General features: G+C 37.5%; 1 protein-coding gene across 1 annotated transcript in view; it reads right to left on the minus strand.

Annotated features, from left to right (window-relative positions):
* Positions 1 to 14789, minus strand: part of LOC130558365 (F-actin-uncapping protein LRRC16A-like) — a 66412-nt gene that overhangs the window by 13579 nt on the left and 38044 nt on the right. Inside the window, exons 4-12 of the mRNA XM_057340735.1 lie at positions 12698 to 12757; positions 11994 to 12115; positions 11649 to 11746; positions 11479 to 11549; positions 10848 to 10921; positions 10401 to 10476; positions 1638 to 1726; positions 1433 to 1527; positions 353 to 439 (exon numbers count right to left, since the gene is read on the minus strand). Of these exons, the coding sequence (XP_057196718.1) occupies positions 353 to 439; positions 1433 to 1527; positions 1638 to 1726; positions 10401 to 10476; positions 10848 to 10921; positions 11479 to 11549; positions 11649 to 11746; positions 11994 to 12115; positions 12698 to 12757 (772 nt within the window). The remainder of the gene's footprint in view (positions 1 to 352; positions 440 to 1432; positions 1528 to 1637; positions 1727 to 10400; positions 10477 to 10847; positions 10922 to 11478; positions 11550 to 11648; positions 11747 to 11993; positions 12116 to 12697; positions 12758 to 14789) is intronic.

A 14789-nucleotide genomic window follows, 5' to 3' on the forward strand; every position in this document is an offset into this window, starting at 1 on the left:
TTAAGTTATATAAGTTATTTTTTTAAAGTATCCACATTGTTTTTGTGAGTTCACAGATAATTAACTAATGTACATTTTACTATAATGTGTCCAGTACAACAATATGTCTTTAAACCTCTATTTGGAGGCTTTTTTTGGCACATTTCAATCAAGTAATGAATATCAAGTAATGAACATATCAATACTTGGAGATACTGTAAAAATAATTTTTGCTTGCTGATTTTTACACTAGGGAACGACAAATAATTTTCTGTAGCAGTGGAAAGCAGTCACATTGACAGAGATTGACTTGCAATAAACCGAGACATTTTGTTAAAGCCTGTCATGTAGTGAAGGTGGTTCCTTGATGTACCTTTGGGTGACAATGAGGTTTTGGAGAAGTTCAGATGCTTGAGGCCCTTACGGAGTTTGGCAAACTGTGCACCCAAAGAGGCAATCCCTGAAAAACAAATCAAGAGGTTATCAACAAAAAAAGGCCATTGACAGACAGTTGCTAGTGAGTGTTGGGTGTTAGATAAGGTGTTGCTACCGCAGGATGCTCTGATGATAGCTGGGGTTATGCAGTCTGGTTGCTAGGGTGCCCTAGGTTTTAATTCATTACAAAGCAGACACTCTTTGTCCCAAGTAAAAAAAAAACTATTCTGGGGCCTATGACTTGAGTTCTAATACGGATTTTAAATCCTTAAAATGGTCCTATTAAAAGGAATGTCCAGCAGACAAACACTAAATGCTGTTAATGCTTGACATTAAGATGACTGTTAAAAAGTGTCCCAAGCTTCCTGAAATCAGCCTGTATTATTATATCACGAGTCCAGCTTGCCATCTTTTTGCTTATGCATTTTCTCTCCAGCATCACTCTTAGTAGTAATGTAAAGAGCTCAATGTCTGTATTAGACCCATCCTAAAAGAAAGACAAGTAAAACTGCACGCATAATATTTTCTCCTTCGTGGGAGAGACAGCTTCCCCTCCTGTTACATCTTACATGAGGTCAAGCACATCCACACACAGAGCTAAAGATCCACATCCATGTTTTATTCATAGTTTGAGAAAAAAGTGGTTTTAGTGGATGGTCTAAAATGTGACCATTACTACACAGACAGGGTTATTCTGGGTCACATCTGAAAGGCTTGAAAGACTATGAGCGCTTTTCCAGCATTGCGCCAAACCATTTTAAGCACGGTCTGGAACGGTTCCAGTTGTGTTTGCACGTGAGCCTGGTTCGACACGGCACAATTACAACAAACTATTCTCGGCTCGATTAAGCAACGAGAATATATATATACTGTATATATTGGCTGATCTGTTGGCAGATCTGCATAGATGACAGAATAAGCTTTAAAATGTTTGATCATGAGTGATAAAATTAAGGGTAGAGTAGAAAAGAAATGTGGGTAATAATGAGGCGATATTAATGCCTGGACAATAACTCACCCCTGTCCTCGAGAGGATTGTTGGCAAGGTTTATGGTGTGCAGTCCTGAGCTGGCATTGTGAGCGAGGGCATTTGCTAATTTCTGTGCGAAGTCCCTGCGAAATACAGAGAAAAAGCACTCTGCAGAAAACTAAATGGGTTTCATAAACAGTGAGCAGAATATGAGCTTTAAAAAAACAACGTGTCATGTTTCAGATGTCCTTACGTTTTCAATCCAGCATTGTCCAGAATTAATTCTTCCAGTCGGCTGGATCGGGCGACCACTCTCAGAATCTGCTCACACACGTCTGCAGACTAAACACACACAAACACACCAAACATGACTCATACACTGTGATAAAGACAAAACCTCTCAAGACAAATATCTTATACATGTCATGAATTTTTTGGTTTATAAGATTAGCGCACCCTAGAGAATAAAATTTATGATGTCAATGGGTAGTCTGACTAACTACATTTCTGGACAAATTTGTGCACTGTGTAAATAACACTTGGGTCTTTTCAACAAGTGATGGCAAATATACAGTATATAAAAAGAGTGGTATATTACTAAAAGTAATACACTACATGAGGCCATGCGTAAAATAAAATAGCAGCGTCTTCTTTATAAAACCTTTTATCTCTCAAGAAAAAAATCTCTTCGTAACCCACTAGAGTATAAAAACATGACTTCCCAATATTACATCTACTATAATATGCATTAAAATCAGCAAGTGACTGACTGACCAAAATGTAATCTTGGTGCACACACACACGCCCATTTACCTAGCTATGTAAACTGAGGCATTCCATAGACTACTATTGTTTTTATACACAGCTACAGTAGTTAAAGCCTAACAGGACCTAGAAGGAACTGCGTTTTACTTACTTGGATACAAATTTGTCATCAAAATATAGTTTAGTATAGGTTCATACATACACATTTTTACCCTTTCAATCTCCCTTTCTCTAGTTCGCTCAAACAGCCACTGGCAGTTTACTGAATCTGACATGAATATTTAGCATTTTTAACAGCTCATCATTTACTCACAGAAGAGTGGAATTTTTACCCAGTAAACGCTGTTATTAATGACCCACTCAAACCCAATCAAGCATCAGCAGATTAACGGACATGAGCCCTCTCAGAAACATTACATTACTGCAGCTTAAAAACACTGACAGATTCTGTTATGTACCTTACAAATAACGTGAATTTGCTTGAGGACTATGGTTTTCTTTTGCATGTTTTTTACTGAAAAAACAATTTGTGGATATTTAATGGCTTGTCCATCTATTAAAACGATTTAATTATTTGAAGGTATAGTTCACCCAAAAAAGAAAATTCTGTTCAACATTAAAAAATATACAATATTTTTTTCTACTCTGGTAGTGGATGATGTTCCAGAACTGAAAATTGCTAACATTCTTACAAATATCTTTCTTTGTGTTCATCAGAACAAAGAAATTATGCAGATTTGAAACAACCTGAGGGTGACAGAATTTTCATTTTTGGGTGAACTATCCCTTTAATACAGACCTATACAGCCTAGTAAAACCCCAACTGTCACTTGTACAGAGGATAAAATGTTTAATTGTAATTGCAAATTAAATACAGGTGGCACTTTTAATTTGAGAGTATATTTGACAGCATTTTATTATACAAAACAAAAAAATAAGTCATCAATATTGTTGGACCCCATTAGGCATATTAGCTTTTTGGACACATGTTCTGGAGCACACTAGCATATACATGGAATCAAAATAATGACAAACACTGATTAATAAAAACAAAGCATACATTTTGATAAACTATAAATTATGGGAAATTTCCAAAAGATAATGTATTTCTGTCTGAGATCTCCGAGTCCATCTTTGCATTGACTGGTGTTAGGGTTGCGCGGTAAACCGGTTCTGGAAATTTACGGTACATGTTAGATTTAAATCGGTTCATTACCAGAATTTTGCTTGTTTCGGTACTTGAAACACTGCTGTTCCAAAGTTCACCACTATGCGGCAGTATGCCACAGAACTGATGCAGAACCGGCAACATATAAGAACAAGATGAATCGCTCTACAAGCATTTTTGCGACCATTTAAACTGAGACTACAGCTGCGTCCCAAATCGCACACTTATGCACTATTCTACGCCATTTTGTAGTATAAATAGTGTGAGTAGTGCGTTCACATTGAAATCCTCAAAAAAGAAGTGCACTGTAAGTACCCGGATGATGCACTTTTTCGACCGAAAATATGAAGTGTGGAACTGTGGACACTTCACGCACTCAACGGTCGCAGTTTCGCTTACTATCAGACGCTGCTCAAGCAAAACTCCCCTGCAGAGTGATAACGCTTCAATCTGATGATGACTAAAGTAGTGCTGGGCAAAACAGAGGAAAACTACATTAAATGAACAATGCACAAGTATATTTTTATTCACACGCATTGTGGCTTGCGATTGACGTCATTGGCGCTTGTCTGGGAAACCGATATACTTCTAGTTAGTAAAAAAACATTTAGTATTCCATTCGGGACGATACTACTCTTCTGAAATTCATACTAGATGGTTGAGTGCATGTGCATAGTTTAAGTGCATAGTGTATAGTATGTCACTTGGGGGACAGCTACTGTGAGTGATCTTTAGATTGTTTTACAGTGTAACGTATACTCTACATGCTGCGATGCGTCTGTACATCCCCATTCAACGGCATACATAGCATATATAACGTTATCTCTGATCCAGACATCTCAGTTAGCCTACTAATCATCATGAACTTCTCTTTCGCATCTTGTATATGTTCTTATACTGTCAAATACACACGCTGTTATGTCAAAAACATAAATGGTTCACTTAAGCACAGTCCGTTGTGTTTTAAATGTATATCTGCATCAAAAAAATAATTAGCCTTAAAGTGACAGTAAGCTAATACATCTGTGTCACATATTAAAGAGAAAATGAAACTTGTAGCTTTATTTAGAGTCATTGCATATTTATTTTATACAGTGAAGACTGTGCAGTGTTTTATTTTTTATTGATCATTCAGTTTTCATCTTGAATGCTACTGTTAAATAGACCTACTTGAAACATTTAATTGTTGTTCAAAATTGAATTGTTCATATTTGTGGGATTATGACGATAAGTCTATATAACCAAAGCATTTTTCACTAATACAGTGTAAAAGTGTAAAAATAAAATGGTGTTATATAAAATATAAAAATAATATATAAAATATGCATTAAAGCAGTTACAGCAGTTTCATGCAGTCTTCTTAATATTTTTTCAAATAATTTATTTTGGGGGCTGGTTATTGATCACCTATGGTACCGATGTGATACCGATATTACCGGTATTAGATTCTGGTACCGTACTGAAGCCAAACTTTTGGTATTAAGCCAACACTAACTGGTGTGGTCACTGCTGAGTTTACTCAATTATGTACTCACTCCCTAAACCAAAACATTTATCTTGGACCATACTTAAATAAATATAAAAATATTTGTCTTAAATCTTATCTTCTAAACATCTACTCATACAAGAATGAAAACTGTGATGATTCAATGCAATTGTTATTTTCAACAATCTGCCCAAGTAAAAGCATAGGAGAGCCCTCCAAACAGTTAGGGAGTTATGACTGCCAAGAGACCATACTAAATTTGGACTAGATTAAAAATGTAAAGTCTCTGAGCTCTGACCCAGTTCTGACATCTAGTATCCAGTCTGCTGCAGTCTTGGGAGAGGAGTAAATCTGCTGAGGTAAATTATTCCTCAAATGTCTGTCAGCCAAATACCATGAACCCACAAGTTGTAAATAATTCTTATTTTATAATTTTGATCAAATAGTATTACTGACTGATGCTGAGGATCACATGCTGAGGCCGGTATATGAGAGAGGTCTTTCAGGGTTGTGAGATTTATGCATTGGTTGAATGATGTGAGAATCTAAGAGTACAGCGGCCACCAGCTGCTGTGAAAGCCATGAAACAGAGGACGGTCCTTCAGAGGGTCTAAGAACAAGACAGATGTGTCGTACAAAGCAAAAACAGCCACAGATGAGTGTATTCACTGTTTTTAATAATCATATTTTTAAATGAGGTACTATATATCTGTAGCTAAATAAGATCAACATATTTGAAATATTATATTAAATGTTATTTATTAATTATATTATTAAAAAGTATTTTATGTTATTTTTTCTCACACAAACGTATCATTTCATGTCAGAAGACATTCCCACATAACACACTGGAGTTATTGGGATTACTTTAAAGGCCCAGTGAAATAAAAAATTGCAAAACCCTTTTTTTTCATTAAATATTGTAGCGTTCATTTTAAATAACTTTCCAATGTAGGTCATTCTCTTTTTAAAATTCATGTGCAATCATAATCTTTAGTTAACATCTGAAAATGCCCTTCCATCTCAAATGACGGAAGTTAGACGGCTTGGGCGAAGCATCCGTTAACTCCTCCCCTTCAGCAGTCAGTCTGCTCCCTGTTCCATTTCAAAATGCGATGGCTGTTTTTATACATCTAACCAAATCGCAGTGAAAAAACAAGCCACGCACACAATTTTTTCTCATTTGAAATTCCATTTCACTCGGAAATGCATCAGAATACGGAAGAAAAACGATCCCTACTTCCGGTTCACAGGGACTTTAATAATGGATGCATGTGCTCTTTGATGCTTCATCATTTAAAAAGATACACATATATTATAAACGGTCACAGTATCTTTTTATAGGTCAAATGCATTTGGGACGGCATGAAATTGAGTAAATTAAGGGAGAATTTCAATGTGTGGGTGAACTATTTGTCACGGCAGAGCGTGGAAGAACCCAAGCGCAGGCAGAGATGAAGGGGTAACACTGAAGACTTTAATAAAACAAACTAAAAACCCACGAGGGGGTGTAACACACAAACACTATAACAAAAGACATTTCAAAGGTCAAAGAAAAACTTCCCGATATGGGGCAAAACAGAAATTAAGGCAAAACTAACATAACTCACTTTAAGATACAAACATAACGTAGAGACAAGGCAAAGACACGAGAACAAAAGGCAACACGAGCACAGGACCATGAGCACGAACATACACATGCAATCCACGAACACAAGACAAAGAAACAAGAGGGTATTTAAAGGGAAGACAAACGAAGGATAATTAACACAGGGCAGGTGTGGGTAATAAAACACTCAGGGAAAGATAACAAGGAAATGAGAGGGGCGGCCAATGACGAGACACTGGAGAGAACGTATATTATTGTCAAAAGGACAATAATATGTTTCTCTCCACACATAACCAAAGGCTCTGCCATGGCTCTGCTACAGGACCAAGAAAAACATGACTAAATGAAGCAGAGCCATGACACTATTGCTTTAACTTTTCTTTAAACTACACAAATACACAAGCGTTTCTGGCATGCTTGATAAAACCCTTTTTGTGTGTCTTCCTTTTATGTATTAGATATCAAAGTGGCTAAAAGCATGACATTTGTACAACCAAGACATTTAACCAAGAAGCCCAAGGTTATATTCGAAGTTGCTTTGCCCAACCATGTTCTGAAAGACCCCCACAGCCACAGAAATGAAAAACAAACACGTTCTCCTGTGTTCTCCGCACTGAATCATTTACTTCCCTTCCTGTTTATAAACTGTATTTTTATTCTCATCTCTGTTGTTCAGTACTCTTGCATGCTGACTGTACAGCGCATCGCTCAATCCCGGAAGCTCTCAGTCATATCTCTGAATGGCTCTTGTGGGGGAGCTTTTGAATTATGATGGCTCTTTTCACGCAGATTCATCAGCTGCACGAAACAATTCATACAGACCCAAGTGACAGCTCCTTATCTACAGAAACCCTGTCTAGCACTGCACTCATAACCCTGTCTGTACGCAGCTTTGCATTATGGATAAAAGCCATTGATTGTTGCCATGGACACCGTGTGTATAGACAAAAGAAACCCATCATTGCGCTTATGCTGTACATGCACCACGAAACAACTTTGGTCATACATGTCTAACCTCAAAGAATTGGGATTCAGAGAAACCAGCGGTTTATTTCATCTCTATATAACCTTTAATAAAAGTAATATGCAGTACTCGAGTTAAGGGGGGATGGCATCCCCCTTTGAATTAAAGATGATCAAAATCATCCCCCTTCTAAAACGGCCATCCCCCTTCCCATCCCCTGTTATTTTATCAATGAATGTGTAAATATTACCAGTGGTAATTTACTACTATTATTTTTGCGAATATTGAATAGGCTAAAATACTGCGGATGAGGGGAACGTGCACATAATAGGCTTGTTCGACTTCATGTGGCGCTGCAAGATCCGACAGGCGGATGACATCAAAGTACCGCGAGAGCCATTCGAAAAACCATAAAATGTTTGGTTTCGAATCGCTCTCGCGGTACTTTGATGTCATCCGCCTGTCGGATCTTGCGGCGCCGCATCAAGTCGAATAAGCCTAATGACACGATGATTTGTTTTAAATCGACGTCACATCAGTCAGCGACATAGCAGCGCAGGTGCTGGTGATTTCTGCATCATGGCCAAGCCCAGAGTCGGCGCCAGAGCAGATCTACTGGAGGGGCATTGGGTCATCGGCGGGGGGCACTGCCGTTTGAGAAATATTTTGATGCAGTGGCGACATCATAGTCAAGTCCAACACAGCAGAAATGCTATAAAAAACGAAACACGTTTTTTTATTATTAATTATTATTTGCTAATTTCGTTTATTCTTGTTGTTGTTCATTTCCATATCATGTCACTTAGTCGAGGCTATGTGGTAGCCCTATGCACACAGTTTACTCAGTCACACACACGAAGATGATAATAAAAGGCAGAAAGGGGTGGGGTAAAGTTATGCCCTCTCTCTACTCCAGCACAGTCACACACAGCGGAGGGCTGTAGTGGAGGCTAAACGCAAATAAATGCAGTTTACCCATCTCTGACATGTGTTACCTTTTTGTTAATCTGCCTCTCCGATCGCGGATAATGTTAGCTGTAACAGTTTGCTCTGGTCCATTTCTCACAATGATGAGCCGACAAAGTTATTACGAAGCATGTTGTTTAATCTCATCAGCGAAAGCTCCATCCATCACTATACCATTTGACAATCACTTGAACTCCCGGGTGGTTTCACGAACTTATAAAGAAAACAACAAAACCTCTAAAGCAGCTTACTCTCCTTTTCTCCGTCTGCTACTTTTCTCTCACATACGTGAATACCCCGCACCCGCACTACTTTTCCCATCATTCAGTACGGCCAGGACTACAAACCCCGGCCGGAGTGTCAGAGTCTGCTGATGGATGAGGCTGAGAAGGTCTAAACCATTTTCGTAAATCCATTTTTTGTCGATAATTAGGCTAACAGTTAGCCGCTAACTGTCGATGATATAGATGGACAAACTGTTCTTTTCGATTCAAACAACAACTTGAAATGGATTCTGCACGCTGCAAATCAAATGTAACAAGTTTACTCAGCGACCAATAAGCATTGACCAATGATGACCAAGCCTAGTAACGTCACGAACAACCAAAATTATGTTTTTTCCCCGTTCATTTCATTTTATTTCATTTAAGTTACAGTTTGCACATTTAATATTAAAAGAATAACTAAAAGGGATATTTTTTGGGCCACGCCATGGCCTGTGGAAGGAGGGGCATCAATGACCGCTGGGGGGGGGGCACGGCCCTCGAATGCCCCACCATAGCGCCGGCGCTGGCCAAGCCTAAGCGACATGGACAGCTTGACCTGAGGGACTTCGGCTTTAAGAGGGCAAGTAGTAGCACTGAAGGTAAATCAAGAGTCAGGAATACTTTTGATATGTCACCAAAGGTGGAATTTCTGGACAGAGGCGATAACAACACAGTTAACGATGTTAGTTAGTTTGGAGATTTTTTTCTTGTTAGCTAACGCCAGCTAGCTAGCTAATGTCAGGTTAGACTTTACATTCACAAACTTAATGTTAGATTTGGTTTCTGTTTCACCTGGAATATCTTACTGCAGGGTTTCCCACAGCACTTTACAGTGGCCGCCTAAGCAACACACGCCTGCCTCATTAACTAACCTAAGTAGAAAAAAAAAATCTTTTTTATCAGCGTTATCCGCAGTTACTCTGTCCTGTCCGATCAGCGGCATCTGGTGGAATGTCATCGCTCTATCTATCATCGTTCACCAAACATTCTACAACATATAAATGGCAAGTGCAAGGAAAGCCATTACTAGCCATTACTTTTCCTTACATGATTATGAAACTCTTTGGAAGCTTCTATGAGATACTTTAGGGGAGAATGGTGTAGGCAGCATTGCAGCATTGAACTGATCAGTTATTAATTTTGCTTCCCCTTTTTTGTCTTTTGTTTGGCCACCTCAAGTTTAAGAAATGTCAGGTGATGCTATGTATTTGTATTATATGTATTATTTTCAAGATTTTGTAAATTGCACATTTGTTTAATCCATTTGTTCTTGCACTTCAATTCAAATGGACTTGACTTGAGAGGATTCATGTTCATTTACAATGTTTTGTGAGGTTTTGTTTCAACATTTAATAGATGAATTCCCAGTAGATTTATAGGTATCATGAGTATGAAGTTGCACCTGCACCCAGTGGGAAAATTGGTCCTCTGTATTTACCCTAACTATGTAGGAGCAGTGGTAGCCATGCCAGCCTGGGGACCAACTCCAATTCTGAGGTGCCTTGGTCAAGATCAATGACAGGAGTATCTGATACGTAATATATCAATAGCATGCATGTTGTTTTAGAGTAATATAATATAATAATTATCTTTGTGCTTAAACAATAATCAAAAGGGTACACCGTTGGTCTCCCACCATATGCGCTGTCATCAGCACAAATGATCTGTCCCTAAACGTTAAATGCAATCCACCACCCCCCCTGATTTCTTTTTACAACTCGACTACTGGTAATATGACTGCAGATATGTTTAATGTGTCTTGTGTGTCCGTTGGGTAGAGAGTTTGACTCACCAGTTTATAATCCTTGGTGGAGAGTTTAGTGAACCACTGGTTGTATTCCAGCACTGCGATTATCGCCACCAAATCCCTGCACACATCCAGGCGCAAGATAAATCATTCACTTCCACTCTGAAGTAACTTAAATCTTGGGTTTACCCTCTTTAATTCAGATTAAGTCATTTCACAAACGTTGACATAATCCTTATCCAGATTTACATAATAATGTTGTACTCACACAAATCAGGGATTAAACAATCAGGATCTTTTAGATATTTTAAATGTTTAAATGAAAAATGTATATTTTGTCATTTATAAAGCACATAAATAAATAGCAAATAGTATAAAATAAATAGTAACTGCAAAGCCTAAATAGTTTTTGCAAGGCTTAACCTTGCTGCCGATAAGATTGTTTCAAAATGGTTTATTTATACATCTACAGATACTGTACATGTATGTTACCTGTTCTCCAGGTGACTGAAGTCCTGTAGGTTCAGCTCTCGTGTGTCCTGTGTCAGATAGATCGTGTCCACATCCTGATTGGTGAGAGGCAAACAATTTTAAATTGTTACTAAAGTACTAAGAAAGACACATTTTCAGGCTAAAACGAAATATACCAAAACTGAAAACAAATCCTGGGTCCAAATGAAGACTTTATTTGGAAAAACAGATGAACACCATTTTTTAAAGTGTTTGTTTATTATTTTATCATATTTTTTGTATATATAGTTCTTATTACTTAATCAAAATAAGCCAACTTCCAGTTAGATTGATATTAATTGGAATGCACAATAAAAACGGATTTTTGATTTCTTTTTAAGTTATCTGTTTTTGCAAATGAACTCTTCAAAGATTGATTTATTGTTTTAAAAAGATTTAGCTCAATTGAAGGATGGAAGGGCTTTTTACGACAATGTATTTTTGGCATAAATGCCAATTCAGATGATTCATGGGTAATGCTGAAAGCAGAAGGTGCGTTTATCTCTAAAAGTGGTCTCTCGAGGAATTCAAGCTGGCCAGAGGGAATCCTGAGTCAAATGCATTAGAGAACAGATCAATAGTGTTTGAATAAGAAATGTGTGTGTGTACTGACCCACTGAACCTCTTCTCGGTACGGAAGGCTTAACCAGTCACACACGCACCTGTACTGCTGTGAGAACCCCCCTGGAGAAACCAAGATCCGTATGAAACTCATGTCAATCTTATTCAGAAGCAGATACACAAAGAGATGTTCCACGACACAATGCATGATGGGAATTTTACCACAGGGTCCAGGTTCAGATCCACTCTGACTCTCCCAGAGTGCCTGCAAAGTGCTGATCCTCTCAGGAGGCTCCATGGACAACCTCTTCATCACCTTCCTGCAGAGATTAGAGAAGAAGAGCACAAAAAAGAGATTCAACAGGGCACTCCAACATATCAGAAGCAATGTCAATCTTCATGTATTCATTCATTCGAACTTTGATGTTCAGTATGCTATGGTGCCATTGCATTTACATGGTTTTCTAAGATAATTAATCACCATAATTCACGTCCTATACTGCACGTTTGCATGTTTCAGTTGTGTGTTCATTCAGTGTTGTTTGTAAAGCTGTCAAAAATACTCACAGAGGAGGCAGACCAGGCCAGATTCTCTGTAGGCAGCTGCCAATGTGAGCCACCACCTCATTCACCTCATCTGTAGATGCCATCTTAAGAGATATCTGACCCCGCTCATACTCCACTGCAAACTGACACACAACATCAACACCGCATGCTATAAATACTGGAATAATACAGCTCAACAGTCAATGTCTACAGGTATTACATGTATGCATTTGGCAAATAAATACGAATTTGGCATTATCCTGTATTCTTATCGCTATGTGCTCTTGTTATTTACAGTTTCTGACATGTATATTTTATGATTTAATTTACTTAATTGAAAAAAAAAGTATTGTTTCATGTTAATTTTAGCATTTATACTAATACATTTTTACATTCAAAAGTTGTATCTGTTCACATTAGTTAATGCACAGTGAATAGCTTTAACAATTGTATTGACACTTACAATGCTTATTTTAGTTAATGCATTTACTTACTTACTTAACTATTCTTTTTAATTAACCTTTTTGTACAGTGTTACCAAATTTTCTTATATTTATTATTTTTTTATTTTAATTGTATGAACAGTATATTTATTTATTATTTAATTAAATAGTTTTGCATTTCTGATTTTATTTTGCAAGTATGAGCTTATTTATTAATTCATTGCACTGGGTCAGGGCGTTTTGACACATCTTTAAGTTCCACGAACTATGATTTATTATTACCTGTGTGGGTTTGCTACAAGTGATGCCTTGAATCTCCAAATAATTGAAAGTCTGCTCCACCTAAAACAGAGAAACACTATGAATAAATCATGACCTCACACATTAAATGCATTCAATTTTTGTCCAAGCTCAAAATTTGAGCCCAAAATAGCAGCATTACAACCCAGAGGGTAAAATATGACTCAGTTCTACCACCGCTCTCTACGCGAGCACATATTTTCCAAATATAAACAAATAAACTGATTTTACAAATATAAACTAAAGACTTTATTGATCATTAATAATGAACTTTTACACAGTTAATATTCACACACACGTCCTAAGAGGAAACATGTACTGCGGGAACATACAACAGCACCCACACAAACCACAGTCACACACACCTTTTGCACACAAACACACATCATAAAGATTCTGAAGGGCTTGTCAGAGTGTGTGTTTCCCTATATTGCCACATACACTGCATGACTGGCTCCCTTGAGCTACGGTTCAACAGATTCAGCATCAAGATAAAGGTCTTTCTTTCCACACTGCACTAGCACACACAACACACACTCGCTCAAGGGCTGAACGCTTACATGACAAAGAGTGACAGGCCTTTCCAACATGACCACTGAACACACACACCAACACACATAAACTCCAACTATAGTATTTTGGTTGAGACTACTGATACGTAAGGGATAATGTACAGGCCGCCGGTTGTTATCGCAGAAATAAGCCGCGAAGTGGAGGGTCTTGTATCACACTGAAGGGGCTTATTTCGTGATAACAGCCGGCTGCATGTTCATTATCCCGCTTATTACATGGCTACTTGCCACATGAGAAAAAACAGACATGAAATGTGAATTTGAAATATTTTATTAGCTCATTTTTACCGAATGCAGACCTTCCGTGTGGAAAAGCTGTTTACTTTCGGTTTTAAGGTAAGAAACGACGTTAAATGGCACGAACAGGCAATTTGGTTTAATCATTTGTAAATATAATGTCATAAATGTTATCAAAAGACATATTTATATTTAATTTGTCAAAAAAACCTGTCAAAATGATTTGCTGCATCCGGGTTACCATGTGTTATTCGTTTTGAGAGGTTTTTATCTGGGAATAACGAACCTGCATTGATTCACTGGCCAATCAGAATCAAGCATTCCAACGAGCAGTGTAATAAAATCTACCAACAGTGCTGAAATATATATTTTAAAAACAAAACCTTCAGTTGGGGGTGTGTGCAACTCGGAGCCAGTTAAACCAGAACATACAAAATATATGTACTTCAGCAATATCAACCTTCATTGAAGAAGAGAGACCATCCCACTGAGTGTGATTACATGCACTTTAAAATAACATAAAAATAATTTTGATTTGATTTAAATTTCAAACCCTTTTGCTGCGACCCAATTCGCATACTATCCGTCCTAAATAGTGTTCGAAAATAGAATTAGTATGTCCCAAATCGTAGTATGTTGAAAAGAGTATTCCAAAGATTCCCGGATGGTCTACTACTTCCGGTAGAAATTCGAAGGGCAGAATGATGCACACTCTAATGGCTGATATTACCCACAACTCACCGCGAGTAGGCGGAGTTTAGTGACGCTACACTGCATTAATAAAATTAAATAACTGATGCGTCACTAAATTAATAATTATAACTTTTAACATTAGTTAAACATTACATATGAAACAATTAATAAAAAAATACTTAAATGGAAAGAAGAGTTCTGTTTTGATGTGATAGACAGTTAATGGGCACAATGTTGTCCAGGCAGGCAACAACGGCCACTTCTGTTTCCTGTTAGTATGTCCCAGTGCGTACATATTGTTTTGCAAAAATGTGTATTTTACATAACAAAAACAGTACATACTTTTAGTGCATAGTATAAGTAGGCAAACTGGGACGGAGCATTTGTCTGACTGAAACAATAGCAAGTTTTTTTTTTGCTAAGATTAACAGACTTAGATAACACAATTCCATGCAAAAGTCAACTTACCACTATAAAAATAAAGTTTTTACCCACGGTTTTCAAGTGACAGCTCAGATGTCAATATTTGGTGGTTTAAATACCCATGTTAAGTCTCAAGTTTTCAAAGCATG

This window comes from Triplophysa rosa, linkage group LG8 (assembly GCF_024868665.1).
Source record: "Triplophysa rosa linkage group LG8, Trosa_1v2, whole genome shotgun sequence".
NCBI classification, from domain to species: domain Eukaryota; kingdom Metazoa; phylum Chordata; class Actinopteri; order Cypriniformes; family Nemacheilidae; genus Triplophysa; species Triplophysa rosa.